This window comes from Choristoneura fumiferana, chromosome 19 (assembly GCF_025370935.1).
Source record: "Choristoneura fumiferana chromosome 19, NRCan_CFum_1, whole genome shotgun sequence".
Classification (NCBI taxonomy): domain Eukaryota; kingdom Metazoa; phylum Arthropoda; class Insecta; order Lepidoptera; family Tortricidae; genus Choristoneura; species Choristoneura fumiferana.
In genome coordinates this window covers 8,093,326-8,110,256 of record NC_133490.1, presented here as the reverse complement: position 1 = coordinate 8,110,256, position 16,931 = coordinate 8,093,326, and the positions used below count along the sequence as shown (strand labels likewise).

Below are 16,931 nucleotides of genomic sequence, written 5' to 3'. Positions count from 1 at the left end.
GTTTTGAAAATAACTGTTTCGAGAACACCTTTAGAAAGGAGATTGACAAGGTTTAGACCAAATGCTTTCCAGAAATGAAAATACCTCTAAGGACATCCTTGCGTTACTTTGTAATAAAAATCAAATCAAATCAAACTTTCATTATTATCGATGACAATGACGAAGATAAATACTCAACGTATCAAATAAATGATTCAGTTCTAATTGATACGTTTTTTTTCACACGAGGAGGGATAGATCTTAAAGCGCTTTAGGCTTTAGTGTACTGTTTAGTATTAGCCTAAGTGTGTTATTCTGGGTAGCACTTGGTCTAACTTCCACACTCTCGTGGTCAATCTCCTTTCGGCTTATGTGCTAACTGCTCGAGTTACTATTTTATTTTTATTTTTAGATTAGACGAGAAAGTTCAAAAGTTTGGATCATGTTAACCAGTGGTCTACCTGTAGTTAACCGTATATAACGACAGCTGGTAATAGTTCCACAAATTACTTATACTATTGTATAGTTAACGGTTTTTCTTAAAATTGGAAATGGGAAAATTTTCACACTAAAGGTGTTAATGTGTCCAACTTTGAACTCCACCCAAATATTCATTTCTGAATTATCTCACTATGGCGCTCATGTCATGTGTGCGCCCGGCTTTAACTTATATTTATGTTCAATGTTTTGATATCGTGCTCAAAATATCATGAACATCATCAAGCACGTGTATAACTGTTCAAAGCCAAGGCACGTATAACACTAACAAGTGATTGTGTTGATATTAGGATCTTATACATTATTTATTTATTTATATTTTTACAAAACATATCTATTATTACAGGTTTGCCCAATGCGATAGACAAGTCAAATGTGTCGAAATTATAGCCTTAAATTAAGTTGGTTGTTAATTTTGTACATAATAAATTATTTTACATAAAATTCTGACTAGAAGGATCAATAAATGAATAACATTAAATTGAAAAAGTAATAGAATTAAAATTTTATTAAAACACATTAAGATATTAATTAACCATAACAATTACAAGCTATTGACAATAGTAAACAATAAATTGGTAAAATCATAATTAAAATAAGTCGAACAAAAGATAAAAATAGTAACTTTACATGGCATGTAAAGGCCGTATTGTCTAATAAAAAACAGCAAAGCTATCCTATAAGGGTTCCCCTTTTTTCTTTTGAGACGGAGCGCTAATAAGTATAAAAGTGCGAATAACTTCACTTACCATAACGTACATAACTTCATTTACGTACCAAAGTCATACTAACGCTTGCCGTAAAAAAACAAACTAAATATATAGAACTGTGCTGTTTTCAGGATTTTTTAAAATTCAATTTTATACCTATGCATAGGTGAAGTTGGTTTAATATAAATTCTGAAGAAAATACTGTTTCAGAATTAAATTACTTTATGCCAAATGAAAATTATGGAAAACGATACATTATGGCATGTGAAGTTCGGGCAAACGATAGAGAATCATAAAATGAAATGTATTATAGAAATTTACAATGTTGAATTCCGGCCGATCTTTCGAATGATTTTAATATGATATGAAGTTCATTGACTCTATAGCTTTTCAGCATCTGATGAAGATTGATGGTAATCAAAACACATCACCGACTTCCGATCCGAAGTATTACCCATCAATCTTTAATTTGCTTCCGACTAATTCATGGCTTTCACCACCTCGTATTAGACTCAAATCAGTTGATCAAAATGCTGCTCTATCCCATTAGAATTGCGTTACAATTTCAATAAATGCAGTAGTGTTGTATGAGCTTGCTAAAGTTATAATTTTTAATGGATGTTCATATCTGACAGTTACTTTATGATCACTATAATTTAAGAGCCGTTTATATTTAGGTCAGTTGAAATAGCTATACTTACTTTATTACAACTACTTAGTCTTTGACGATGGTAATATTTCTACCTACTTACAAAATAAATTAGGTTTTGTTGTAGGTACATTTTTTTGCGAAGAAAACTAAGAAAATATTCGCCTAAACCTCAAAACGCTCCTTGGCCCCCTGTGTGAAGTTCCTAATCCGTACTTTCCACTTCGGAATTAAGGCCCAAGCTCTCTCTTTCTGAGAGGAGGCATGCCCTGCATCACTGCCGGACGTATATAGGGCGAGATAACCCGTGATCGTGACGCTAGTAGATGAGAAATATCGGGAACTCATTAAAGGTAATAGTGATCAACATCCTGTATGAAATATGTTTGCTCGTGAAGTACATATTATAAGCGGGATCCAAACATAACGTTCATCATCATCATCATAATATCCACTGTTGGATATAAGCCGATATAGCCCCCCCCCCCCCTATTGTTCCCCCAGTTGTTTCGGTTGAAACCGGCCTGCATCCACCGTGAACCCGCAGCTTTAATGAGGTCATCTATGCATCTCGTTGGACGTCCTACCGCTACGCTTGCCGATCCGCAATTATAACGTAATATTTATTTAAAAAACAAACGTTAAAAAATCCGTGGTAGCCTAGTGGTTTGACCTATCGCCTCTCAAGCAGAGGATCGTGGGTTCGAAACCCGGCTCGCACCTTTGAGTTTTTCGAAATTCATGTGCGACATTACATTTGAAATTTACCACAAATTTTTGAAAACTTCGTGAGGAAACCTGCACAAACCTGACAAGCAATTCAATGGTGCGTGTGAAGTTCCCAATCCGCGCTAGGTCCGCGTGGGAACTACGGCCCAAGTCTTCTCATTCCGAGAGAAGGCCTGTGCCCAGCAGTGGGACGTATATAGGCTGGGATGATGACGATGATGATGATTTATTCAAAATTTTGTTCTAGGTCAACATCCAGTCCCAAAATGGCTTCACCCCACTGTACATGGCCGCCCAGGAGAATCACGACGGCGTGGTCAAGTTTCTCCTGGCCAACGGAGCCAACCAGAGCTTGGCTACTGAGGTAAGGCTTTCTGTTGTAACCGAATTGGCATTGATCACTTTTTTACAATGTGGTCTAATTCCAAAACCATTTCGAGGAATAGGCTTATTAAATTATTTTATAACATTTTTGTAAAAAAATACTGATTGTTCGTGTGTATATTTGCAAAATAATGTTTGACCTTTGTTTGAATTTCATCGTAAATCAGCGTTATATAACAAAACCGCCTAATTCTAACACTGCCAGGTGACAGAAGCCACTGCGTTTTTTTAAATAATTGTGACGGGCAAAGAAAAACGTATGGCAACCCAACCCATGGCAACTATGGTTAGCTATAATTTCGGTAACGTCTAAATAGGGTAAAAAATTTAAAACGCAACTAAAACCAAAATCCTTCACATGGGTGTCTTAAATTCGCCTATTTTATGAAAAAAATATATAAAAATAAACATTGTTTTTTTTTTAGACCAATGCCAATTCCACGCGGACGAAGCCGCGGGCAAAAGCTAGTATGGACATATAGACGGTTTAAGTAAAGGTTTAAGTCCCATGTGATACACATGTGTCACACCTACGAATACTTTTTACTAAGGTGACGTCACAGTCCCCCTCCCAAACTAATATGATGCGCTTCATCTTCGTAATTTTTTGTTTGATTGATAAAAGAAAAAAATACGTGTCCAATATTTTCTGATAACCCAACTGACAGACTAAATAGAATACTATCTCTTTTACTCATTCCCTATACTACAAAGGGAAAACTTGAAATGAAAAGGACGGTGCGATACGACATCGATTTTCGAGTTTCGTAGTATCCCCTCTGGAATCTACAGATCGATTCACAAGAGCTGGCACGAATTGAATGAAAGTAATGTCACTTAGACGTTTTTGTAGGAAAATGACAGATGCATGAATTTTCCATATTTGTGTGAAGTGTCTTCAAATAGGTAACACACAGATACTTTAATTCACTCATTCAATCCATTCGTGCCAGCAGCTCTTGTGAATCGAGCTGTACCCAATGTAAAAATTTCAAAACCGCTGGAGAAACACGAATTTTTCCTAGCAAACATTTCAGATTGATTCTACCGTACTTATCGAGCACTTCGATCTATGTTTTCGCTTCATCGAGAGATCAATTCTCTGTTCCACGTCTTCAGGTAGATAGTAGATAGAATAGTGGCTGCCGAGGTAGTAAATAGCAACTGAGTATGTATGCATAGGAAAAATTCGTTCTATTTCCATGTAGGTATTTTGCTGGTACCTTTCGATTCCACTAGCTTTTTTCTGGGCTTCGCCCATGTGGAATTCGGTTATCGCGCGCTTTTCCCTCGGGAATCGTGCATTTTCCGGAAATAAAAAAAAAGACTCAATATCCAATCATACACACATATACTATCACTATTCCCACGGTCGCCTCCGTTTCGCGTACCCAAAAAATACAAATAGAAACACACACACTAACCGAATTTATAATATTAGATGATAACAATGTTTCCCCTACTGTAAGAAAGCTATAGTGTTTTTCTTCAAAGTTAGATCTGGATTCATACAGCACCTATATTTTATACGAACACAAAGCCTTGAGTTTAGTCTGGCTATGATTTATACATAAATTGCAATTTAGAAGTTGAATCGGAATTAATTTTTGAATTTTTTCCAGCAGCAATTTATTGCATACAATAGTCAATTACATAGAGGGAATAGGCGTAATTGTGTGCTGTTTTTTGTTCTTTTGTGTTTTTGTGTTTGTGTTTGTAGTGTTTGTATCACGTTAAATTATTTAAGAGAAAGTTTGAATTCCACGCATATTCCATATTGCCATTATCAATATCAGAGCTGTCTAAATAGTCAATAATTTTTTTCTTAATTTTTATTTATAGTACAAACTTGTTTTGCTGACTGTACTTTTCATTCACTGTGCTTGCATTGTCATCCAAACTATATTTCCGTACCAAATTTGAAGTCGATGCCATTAGCCGTTGAGGAGTTCCCTCCTGCGGAGACGATCCTGGCTAGATCACCAGTAGGTTCCCGGTCGTTGTTATAGTATAGTGAATCTAATAGGCATCACTTTGATACCTAATCTTTTTTATTCAGGATGGCTTTACGCCACTGGCGGTAGCGATGCAGCAAGGCCACGAGAAAGTGGTAGCGGTTCTGTTGGAAGCAGACACCAGGGGAAGGGTCCGCCTGCCAGCTCTCCACATTGCTGCTAAGAAGGACGATGTTAAAGCGGCCAACTTACTGTTGGAGGTGAGTAGCAAGAGCGAGTAGTTTTGTGGGTGGTAGGATTTTGAGGTCTATCCACCATCTTCTGCGTTTGCTTCTGCGTTTCCACCAAAGATGCGCGAGGAAGTGTTGCGAGGAATGTGTTTTTCATGAACGAATAGAAACGCTTCATTTACTTATCCTCGCACAGCATATCTCTGGTGGAAACAGCTTAGTTTCTATTGGTTCATGAAAAACACATTCCTCGCAACACATCCACGCACATCTCTGGTGGAAACGGAGTCTTATCCTGCCGAAGAGCTCCTGCTGTGGTCCGACGAGAAGAGTAAGGCAGTAGGTTAATTCCTGGCACATGAGGTACAACCTCATCCCTGTTATCCTACTCTTCTAGAATATTCTTCGGATTCCACCTCTCTGGAGCGCATTCACCGTAAAGCGTTAATTATTAGAGTTCAACATTACGCGGTCTGAAATAGAACCTTTAAGATTACCAATACAGTTCAAACTTGTGATATCTCAGTACTAACAGAACAGACATTTTGATTACGATTTGACTAAAATTGCGAACTGCATCGATGTCGCAGATATATATGTCTACAGGAAAATTTACTTAATGAAACTTTTTTACTCTCATTAAAAAATGTTTTCTCCTTCTTTTTTTCTTAGAACGAACACAACCCAGACGTGACTTCAAAATCTGGCTTCACGCCCCTCCACATCGCCGCACACTATGGTAACGAGGCCGTGGCTCGGCTGCTGCTGGCCAAGGGAGCTGATGTCAACTGCCCCGCCAAACACAACATATGTCCCCTGCATGTGGCTGCTAAATGGGGTAAGTACTTCAAAAGTCTGGCTTCATGCCCCTCCACATTGTCTCGTAGGTACTACGGCAGCAATGGCCTGGCTGTTGCTGGCCAGGGGAACTGATGTCAAAGATTCCAGCAGTCAGAACTTGGACGCCCTTGTTCAGAACCACCTCCCCCAGCCGTTGCAATCTGTAAGGGAAAGCTATATCCGGAGCTTCCACGTTGGGCATACTCGAGACTACAAATGAACAGAGTTTCAGCGCCTTGACATCGAGTTGCCTGAATCGTCCAACATCGCGGCTGGAAAGGTGTTGGAACTGCCGTGCACACGGCGCATCAAGGAGGCAGTTGTCTTATGCGTTAAAGACTCCTCCAAGCCAGTCACTGCGAACAATCCTGTCACACTGCCGACATGTTGCCACATGCCATGCCATCCCATTCCATAAATTTACAGAATAATATAAAAATTCAAGGAGGGCTGGGAGATGATCAATCTCCCAGCGTAATATTGCCTTTATCAAATTGCTTTTAAATTAGACACCGTTTACCTGCAAACATGATTCCTTTGTTCCTCACTGAGACACAACGCAGAATAATTTATTGCGCTTAGTAAACATTTCGCCATAATTATAATGTGATTTTAATTTAGGTCTTCACGTGGATGGATGTTGGCGCTCCGCCAGCGAACGAATTACAGTATAAATCAAAACAGACGATAAAACGAGTGACATTATGACATTCGTAAATTACTAATTCTTTCTAATTTTACTAAAGTTCCATCAGTGCTAGTTTATTTGTCATGGAAAATTTTTGCTGTATGTGAAGTATTTTCCATATCAGTTTCATGTTGGGGTGGTTTATTGTCTACCTCTTCTTTTTCTTATAGTGCCTCTCCAATTAGTGAAGGTTGACAATCAGCTCCGCATCTCTCTTGGCCTTTAGCGAGGTTGAAAAGCTTCGCTGCACTTGTAACTCTAGTCCATTCCCGGATGTTTCGCAGCGTTGCCCATGATTATGTTGTCTACCTGAAGCCGTTCAATTATTTTCAACCACTTTCTCATTTGCTTGCCTAGTTTAGCTATGTACATTTGGTAATTTGGCAATTTTGGCTACATTACCAGGTAACCTTTGGATAAAGTCGCCTTTGTACTACTCCATGTCTATTATTGTAGGCATTTATAAACTGTTATGCACAATAAAAAGTTTTCTAATTTACTGACTTATGTTTAGAGTAGTTAATAGCTAAAGCGAAAAGTAGTTAAAAGCAAAATTTTCTGTCCGACTCAGAGACGAAGCGGTCCCCATGGGTTGTAACTGGTTCAACTGCTATAAATTGCGAGAAAGAGACGCAGAAGAGAGAATGCAGTCAGTAAAATGGAAACCTTTGTGTCGGGCATGATGCAAAAGGGGGGAGGAGTTTAGGTTAAGACAACTTTGATGAACCATATTGCGGATACGCTTTTCGTCTTATAGTTCCAGTTGAACAACAATAATATATATCAGACATGAGATGATATAATAATGGTGGTTATTAGCGTTCAAAAGAATTATTTATTTTTTTGTCTCTAGGAAAACTCAACATGGTATCTCTCCTCTGTGAAAACGGAGCTAACGTGGAGGCGCGCACGCGCGATGGACTCACCCCGTTGCACTGCGCCGCGAGGTCGGGCCATGAGCGCGTCGCAGAAGCATTGCTGGATCGAGGCGCGCCTATTACCAGCAAGAGCAAGGTGTGTTTTGTTCTCATCATCATCATGATACCTAAATTTTTTTTTCAAAAGATCTTTGATTTCATCGAGCAACTGTCCTGCTAATAAAAATAACCTAACCAACAAAAATTGGAAAACGCCCGACTTTGTCACTTCAAAGTTCAACGTCTTAAAAACGGCTGAACCGATTTTGATGAAACATGTCTAAGAACCATCGCTAGAAAACCTGGTCCAAAAATTCAAATTGGTCCACCAGCTTAAGAGCTACGGTGCTACAAACAGACAGACAGGCAGACAGACAGACACACATAGCGGTCAAACATATAACACCCCTCTTTTTGCGTCGGAGGTTAAAAACAGATTTGAAATAAATAAAGTGGTACATAATTTTTTGTGTTATTTCAAATCAAAACAATTTTTCGTTTTTCAAGAATCCTAATATCATAGTATTCGTATAAATCGAATATGTCTAACAATTTTATGTCATTAAGGCAGAAGGGCCTATCAAGCACTAGCATAATAGTTTACCGTAACGATGCAATTTTTTATTAATATCGTTGATGTAAATTAATTGGGCAGATGTCTGTTCCTGGAAGGCCTTCCTCAATTATATTACACTAACTGATCTTAGTGATACTCGTCTATGTACTTAGTGATCGATTTAATGCCGTCACAACTTTTTGTAGTGGAAGAACTGCGTTATGAGGCTTAACATTTTCCTTACAATCTTGACTTACGTTCTATACGTAGACAAACGTAGGATCTTACTCTTCTTACCCATTCTTTCTTAATCTTCTAACTGGCATACTTAACTGCATAACTGGGGTCTCAGTTTCTTCTGGAGTTTTAATTACTTGCCTTTCCTTCTCCCAGAATGGTCTAGCACCACTGCACATGGCCGCCCAAGGTGACCACGCGGAAGCAGCGCGCGTGCTGCTAGCACGACGGGCCCCGGTTGATGACGTCACCGTCGACTATCTGACTGCATTGCATGTGGCTGCACACTGCGGGCATGCCAAGGTCGCCAAACTGCTGTTGGACCGGTCAGTGTACATTGATGACATGTGTTGTTGAATATAGTCTGCGAAAGGTCGCTATACTGCTGATGGATCGGTCAGTTTTTGTTGATGATAAGTGTGGTAAATTAAATCCTAATAATGCGATAGGTTGCCAAACTGCTGCTGGATCGGTCAGTGTATGTTGACAAAACGATTGTGTTGTAAATTAAATCCTACAAATGAGAAAGGTCGCCAAACTACTGTTTCAGTGATATTGTGGTAAAATAAATCCTACTAATGCAAAAGGTCACCAAACTGCTATTGGACCCGTTCAGTATATAATATTGTTGTCAAATAAATCCTACTCAGAAACTTTATGATTATGGATGGTGCGTGCGTGCGCGCGAGCGCGTGTATGTGTATGTTTGTGAATTCTTACCGCTAAATGGCTGGACGGTTGTGGATAAAATTTGGCATAATTGTATGTAGGAATAACATACAGGCTTATTTTTATTCCGATTTTTACATAGGATTAACTAATGTAACAATTTTTTTTCGTCATAATGACTAATTTGGCGAATAATTATAATATGGTGGTAACTGTCAGTAACTTGACTTGTAATTTTAAGAATGTCTTTGTATAGGAATGCTGATGCCAATGCGCGTGCCCTGAACGGTTTCACGCCACTACACATCGCCTGTAAGAAAAACCGGATCAAAGTGGTGGAGTTGCTGCTCAAATATGGCGCCAGTAAGTTTAAACTGTGTTGAAATGAGGAGATAACGTAGAAGAACGGGGGCACCAACATAGCCAATCTTAGCTCGTTGTAGTGGTAATGGGTAGGCCATATAGCATGGAGAACAGATGGCTCTTGGAGCTGAAAAGTTCTCAAATGGAGACCACGGATTAGCAAGAGGCGTGTGGGATGTCCATCAAATAGATTGACGGATGATTTGGCTAAAGCCCAGCGGGTCACGCTGAATGCAGGTAGCTTCCTACCGAAGCAACTAGAAGTATGTATGTATGTAAACTCTTTATTGTACAAAATAAGTAAACAAACACAAGAAGACAAAGAAAGAAGAAGAAGTCTATGGGATGGCCATGACCATGCCATGTGACACACATTGGTCCTTGTTATAGCCTAAGTTGAATAAAATGATGATCAAATAACACAATTGCTTACTTAGAGACTAGGTTGTTGTTAAGTGTCCCGTGATATGTATTATTATTAAAAAGTCAAAATAAGTAATTGAAATACAATGAAATGATACAGAAAAAACAGAAAAATAAGACCATCACTGGGATCGAACCAGGTCCTCGGTAATTGCTATACCGCTTACACCAGATGGTCACTATGGTGATGGACCTGGGTTGATTCCCAGTGATGGTCTGTTTTTCTGTGATCTATATTTCCAGTTTGTATTTTCATTTCGTTAAGGATGACGTAAAAGTAAAAATTTGAATAAATAAAAAAATAAAGATTCCAAAACCAAAAATCAAAATAAGTAAGTCAAAATTTATTATTCAACTTAGGCTACGAGTATAACGAAATAACAAGCACCAATGCGTGTCAAAAATCTACCATCAATTGAAGAAGATTTGTTGTAAAGAATCCGGCAGGAAACTCTTTTTTTCTCAACATTGTATTTCGTTCTTTCTTAGGGTTTTTTTTCTATTTTTTTTTGAGGCTTAAGTGCACTTGTGTTACTATGCCAGCCTCATTGAAAGACTCGATGTCCACATTCATTAAACACTTCTATTGCGATGTCCAGATTATCTGGCTGCAAAGGAGTGCTTGATGAACCCTGTTAATTCGTACTGCATCTTCCGATGCCGGACAACTCAAAATAACATTCACTGCACCATTGAACAGGTCCAAATCACTTAACCACCTCTCGCGGATATCCTTAGTCAATACACACTCCACCAAAAAATGTATTAAGTCCTCAATCTTATTATAATCCGTGCACATGGGGGATTCAACTACTTTCATCATATTTAAAAATTTATTCAATGGAACATGTCCTGACCGCACTCGAAACGCCCACATAAGTAAATCCCTGGGGAGGCTGGCACAATCGAACCAGGGCACCCTAAAAATTTTGTTCTGTATTGTGTTGTACCAGATACCTTTCGTTTTAGATATCAAATTGAATGACTCTTGCCACATATCTAAGCATTTATTCCTCGCAAGTGTCATCAATTCCATACCATATGGTTTACATGGGAGTTCCATGCCATCTGTCACTGCCGTTTTAGCCACTCTATCCACTTGCTCATTACCTGCTACTCCAACATGAGACAGTATCCATTGGATTTCTTAGGGTTCGGTAGCAAAATGGCAAAAATGGAAACCTTATAGTTTCGCCGTCTCTGCCTGTCTGTCCACGGGTTTGCTCAGAGACTATCAGTGGTAGAAAGTTGTAATTTTGCACGGATACCTATATAATAGTTTCCTTATCAACTGGCAAGAACGGAAGGTTTTTATATTTACTTTGTGCACAGGTATACAGGCCACTACGGAGTCCGGTCTGACGCCACTGCACGTGGCAGCGTTCATGGGCTGCATGAACATCGTCATCTACCTGCTCCAACACGAGGCCAACCCTGACGTGCCCACGGTGCGGGGAGAGACACCGCTGCATCTGGCGGCACGGGCCAACCAGGTCTGAAGATAAATTATTTATTTATTTGTTCCAGGTAATAAGGCCCATTAAAATACGTCGTAAGTACGAGTAAGTCAGAGGCCGTATTGTCTAACACGCTGGCCCTCGTGATCGCATTCACCATCTCTTTCTACCCTCGTCTTATACCGTGTGACAGAAAGAACTGGTGAAATAGATTGTGATTCCGTGTGCGTTAGGCAATACGAGTAAGGGCTCTGATCCCTTAGTCGCCTTTTACTATCCAAAAACCAATAAAAGAAAATCCTAATCAATAAAAGCTTCTATAGCCGGATGAGTTCTTCGACGACAAAATCGAGTAAGTTCTTTTGCCAAGGACTGGTGGATGGTTCTTAGAGTTCATATGTGGCTAAAACTTAAAATGTGTCTCATGTGAGTGTGTAATTATACCTATATGTTTATCTTTTTTTCTTTTCCATGCATGTTAAATACATTCCACTTATAATAAGCACCCTCTGATTACTTATATTGCCGTGCCCTATCAGGGCGTCACATGTATACCTAGTTTGTAATTTTCCATCCTAATGCCTGTAATGTGACATGCAATAAACAATTTTGAATTTTGAATTTTGAAACCGGGCAAGGCACGGACCCAGTACAAGACAGCGTACGTGTACCAGTTATTAACGCAACATTTTCTCCCCCAACAGACGGATATAATCCGCATATTACTCCGCAACGGCGCCGCCGTCGAAGCCAAGGCCAGGGAGCGTCAGACGCCGCTCCACATCGCGTCTCGTCTCGGCAACGTGGACATCGCAGTGCTGCTGCTGCAGCACGGCGCCGACGTGCGCGCGCACACCGCAGATCATTATAACGCGCTGCATATTGCGGCTAAGCAGCATAACCATGATGTGAGTATCTTCATCATCATCTCCTGCCTATTATACGTCCCACTGCTGCGCGACTATAGAGAATAGAGGGCTTGGTTTCTAGTTCCTACGCGGGAAGGGCTGAATTTAGAGGTCTGGCCTTGGGGGAAAGAAAATGTAGGCCTCTAAGGCGAAAATTCACACATTCCTCGCGATATTTTCTATCTCGCTATGTCGTGATAATAAGCTGTTTATCTGGATAAGGCATAAACTCCATCCACTTTATTGTTAGTATTATCTCTGTAACTTTACCTGTTTTATTTAGTGCCATTTAGTGAAAATTTTAAGACATAGCTCAAACGGCAGAAAAAAAATCACTGATTCCGGAATATTTTTTAACTCAATATCTCAAAAAATGTTGCTTTTTTCAATTAGCCTTTCAACCGTCGATATATCATTTTGCCACATTATTTTCTTTGATATTGACTTCTGCAACTGAGATAAGTGAGCCGTCATGAAGATAATTTTTCGTATTTGTTTAGCAAAGATTTTTTTACCTATTTCAATAATTGCACCCCTGTAATTGATATAACCTCTATTAATGGGACCGTCTGTAAATAAGATACGTATTTATCTAAACCCGGGTATCTCAGACACTGTGTAATCTTCTATAAGTGTGATAAACATCCTGGTACGTTGAAATCCCATTAACATTAGCCAGATGTCATTGGATCTTGCTTCAGGAACACGCGCTTTACAAAGTATTACTTGCTTACAGGTTGCAGCAGCGTTGATCGAGCATAACGCCCCGCTAACAGCAACGACGAAGAAAGGCTTCACGGCTCTACACTTGGCCGCCAAATATGGAAACCTAAAGGTGCAGTAAAATAGTTCCTATCTGTGGACATTGTACTGCGCAATCTACAAAGGTTTATTTGTGTTTGCCGTAGTTAGCATTAAGACAAATTTGGCGGGATCGTCACGTTTATGCCACTGATCCATTAGTCGATGTTTTTTGATGACATCAACTTCGACAAAAAACTTGCAGGAGTGTACACCACCTATTAAAATTCTTTACTTCTTTCTATGGAATAGGTTGCCTGGATCTTTGTATTTTCATACCATTAATTGTTCAAAAAGGAAATACAAAAGGTTACAAAAAGCACTTGTGCAAAGGCGGACTTATCCCTAAAAGGATCTCTGCCAGTCAATCTTTGAGTGGTAGGCAATCAAATAAGGATCTTTGGTTTATTTAGCCTGCCCTACTTGTTATTAAGGCCGCTTATTGTTTTCCTTGTATTTTTTCTGTATGTACTTCTGTTTTTCATACTTTGGTCTCCTGATGGTAAGAGATCACCACCGCCCATAAACATCTGCAACACCAGGGGTATTGCAGATGCGTTGCCAATCTAGAGGCCTAAGATGGGGTACCTCAAATGCCAGTAATTTCTCCGGCTGTCTTACTCTCCACGCCGAAACACAAGAGTGCAAGCACTGCTGTTTCACGGCAGCACTGCTTACTATATTGTAGTATTCAATAATGAGTAATTGTGTTGTATCGTTTTGTATGTTTCTTTTTATTTCTACAGGTGGCCAATCTACTCCTGGCTCACGGTGCTTCACCGGACCAAGCGGGCAAAAATGGCATGACGCCACTGCACATCGCGGCGCAGTACGACCAACAAGCTGTCGCCACCACCCTCCTGGAGAAGGGGGCTGATGCTAAGGTTAGTATTCACCAGACCGGTGTTCAAGATAGGCCTGAGCCAACTAAACGCAAGGACGTGCTTCATGCGTTACTTTTTAGGGTTCCGGAGCAAAAATGGCAAAAACGGAACCCTTATAGTTTCGCCATGTCTATTGTCTGTCTGTCTGTCTGCCCGTCCGCGGGCTTTGCTCAGGGACTATCAATGATAGAAAGCTGTAACTTTGCACGGATATTTAAGTAAACTATGCCAACAAATAGGTACAATTAAAAAAAAAAAAATTTTTTTAGGGTACCCTCCCATAGACGTAAAGTGGGGGTGTTTTTTTTTTTCTCATCCAACCCTATGGTGTGAGGTATCTTTAGATAGGTGTTTTAAAACCATTAGGGGGTTGCTAAAACGATTTTTCGATTAATTGATTTGTTAGCGAAATATTCAACTTTAAAGTGCAAATTTTCATTAAAATCGAGCGTCCCCCCCCCTCCTCTGAAATCTAAACCGGGGGAGGAAAAATTTGAAAAAAATCAGGATGGTAGTAAGTATATCAAACTTTCAAGGAAAACTATAACGGCTAAGTTTGCTTAAGAATTATTAGTAGTTTATGAGTAAATAGCAGCCTAAGGTATAAAATATACCTAAACTTGGAAAATTCCGTATAAAATACGAAATCCTTAGAAAAATATAACTCAATTTTTTCGTAATGGCTACGGAACCCTATGTTGGGCGTGTCCGACACGCTCTTGGCCGGTTTTTTTATTTATTGTGTTACTCCATATCGCTGCTCAAAAAACGCTTATGTCATCTACAAAGATATCAATACGGCCGAAGCTGTAAAGATATGCATACACGACTTTACTGACGTTAAGTTGGGAAATTTCATTGTGTATTGTATTCTAGTATTTACCCGCGGTTTCATACGCATAAATCATTAGATCCAGCAGTTGAATTGGAATTCCCGGATTTTATTAAAGTCTCGTGAGTATTCCCAAAAATTACATCGTGTATTTTGTTAACGTTGCATATAAAGTAACTGTGCTAAATTTCATGACTCTAAACCTAGCGGTAGACATTTCGAGATTTTATCCCAACCACGTAGGAATGTCGGGATAAAAAGTAGCCCCTGTATTATTCCAAATCTACGAGTACATACCCAATTTCACGTTGACTCATTTTAGCGTGAAGATGTAATGAACATTCGCACATAGATACAAACTTTTACTTTTATAATACTTGTAGGACTAACCTGTGGTTAGTGTACCGCCAAGCACGCGTCACGGATTGACGAAGACCCGGGTTCAATCGCCGGCCTCAGTACATGCGTTCTAGTTACAGTATATTCTAAGTAAAATGTCTTTTAATATCTGTCACTTCTATCCAGGCGGTGGCCAAGAACGGTCACACCCCGCTCCACATAGCAGCCCGGAAGAACCAGATGGAGACTGCCGCGATCCTGCTGGAGTACGGGGCCCTCACCAACGCCGAGTCCAAAGCTGGTTTCACGCCACTACATCTTGCGGCTCAACAGGTATATTTAGCATCTTCGCAAAGTTCTCAAAGTTGCAAAATTTCTGTAAGGCAGTTCTCAGTTTTTTCAGTAGACAACGAAGTCGTTTGAAGAGCTAACTAGATTAATGCCTTATTAGATATTTCAACAGTCGGCTTTCGTCGTGTAATCGTGAAAGTTTTATGGCACATTTTCACAGTGAAAAGCTTTAAAAAAAATCGTTCGTCCATATGAAACAGTTGGAAAATGCAACATTTGGAAAAAATATTTTCGACAAAAACAGAGAACTGGCTTAGTCATACGGTAAACTTTTAAAGAGAGGTTCAATCAAACAAAACCAACTGTTGAAATAATGCTGGATTATTTTTAAGACAGCTTCTGTATCGACGTTTTGTTTCCAGCTCCATTAACCGACGCTCTTTCCAGGGTCACGCGGAGATGTGTGCCCTACTCCTGGAGCAAGGAGCAGCGGCAGGCCAGCAGGCGCGGAATGGACTGGCGGCGCTGCATCTCGCAGCCCAGGAGGAACGAGTACCAGTGGCGCAGCTGCTGGTCAAACATGGGGCTGAGGTCCGTTGTGCTGTTTACAGTAGAACCATTTGATTCCTGACACACCGTAGAACGTTCTCACAGTATTATGTCACAATTCCCTTATCAAGCAATGCGATATCACTATGAGTTTTTCTACGAAAAGGTTCCACAGTGGGTCACGATTCAATTGGTTCGATAGTACAGTCACCAGCATCAATATCTGACAAAACAAAGCGTGCATAAATATCATACGACTCTAAGGGCCGGTTGGACATGGCAGATATTTTTGCACGGCTGTGCTGTGGCTTTATTAATGCAGGTGAATCTTAACTTAGATTAACTCTATATCGATTATTAATTTCCTATGCTGCCTTGATGAGTACAGTATCTGATAAAACAAGGCATGCATAAATATCTGCTAGGACTCTATTTCTAGAGCCGGTAAGTGTTAGATATTTTTGCAAGCATACGTTTCCGAGAAAATACGATGGGATAGGATTATTTGCATAATGTACCTACTGCCATGTCAAAGTCTGGTGTAAGATTTTTTTCACTGCTCATGCTCGTAAATAAATACGAAGTTTTGGAAAACTTGGGATAATAACTGGGCTTTCCAGCGTTATTAAATACTCCTTGTCTTTCATTTAGGTGGATATTTGCACCAAAGGAGGCTACACACCACTGCATATCGCCAGCCACTACGGTCAAGCCAATATGGTTCGATTCTTACTTGAAAATGGAGCGTCTGTGAAAGCACAGACAACTCACGGGTGAGCTTTTAAGTTTAATGAGGAACGCCTTAAAATAACCTCGCAAGTCCTCGCGTACTTCACAAAGTACACATCAATTGTAAGAATAACTAGAATTTTAAATTCCAAATTCACAAAACTGAAAATTTCCGGCTCAGTATGTAAAACTATCTATGTATGTTAAAAAAAGTCAGGACTTCCGAGGATGTACATAAAACTAACCTAACCTAACCTAACCTATTTCTTACATTTGTTTCGTTTCATTGGGAATATACTATAGATATGAAATAT

General features: G+C 39.7%; 1 protein-coding gene across 7 annotated transcripts in view; it reads left to right on the top strand.

Moving 5' to 3' along the window:
* The window catches only part of LOC141438656 (uncharacterized), an 81,267-nt gene that overhangs the window by 26,855 nt on the left and 37,481 nt on the right, over positions 1-16,931 (top strand). For all 7 annotated transcript variants that reach the window (XM_074102532.1, XM_074102535.1, XM_074102533.1 and 4 more), the window contains exons 4-16: positions 2,813-2,929; positions 5,009-5,164; positions 5,807-5,972; positions 7,516-7,676; positions 8,529-8,698; positions 9,298-9,404; positions 11,160-11,320; positions 11,989-12,192; positions 12,929-13,027; positions 13,740-13,877; positions 15,235-15,381; positions 15,787-15,930; positions 16,540-16,661. In XM_074102532.1, the coding sequence (XP_073958633.1) occupies positions 2,813-2,929; positions 5,009-5,164; positions 5,807-5,972; positions 7,516-7,676; positions 8,529-8,698; positions 9,298-9,404; positions 11,160-11,320; positions 11,989-12,192; positions 12,929-13,027; positions 13,740-13,877; positions 15,235-15,381; positions 15,787-15,930; positions 16,540-16,661 (1,892 nt within the window). The remainder of the gene's footprint in view (positions 1-2,812; positions 2,930-5,008; positions 5,165-5,806; positions 5,973-7,515; positions 7,677-8,528; positions 8,699-9,297; positions 9,405-11,159; positions 11,321-11,988; positions 12,193-12,928; positions 13,028-13,739; positions 13,878-15,234; positions 15,382-15,786; positions 15,931-16,539; positions 16,662-16,931) is intronic.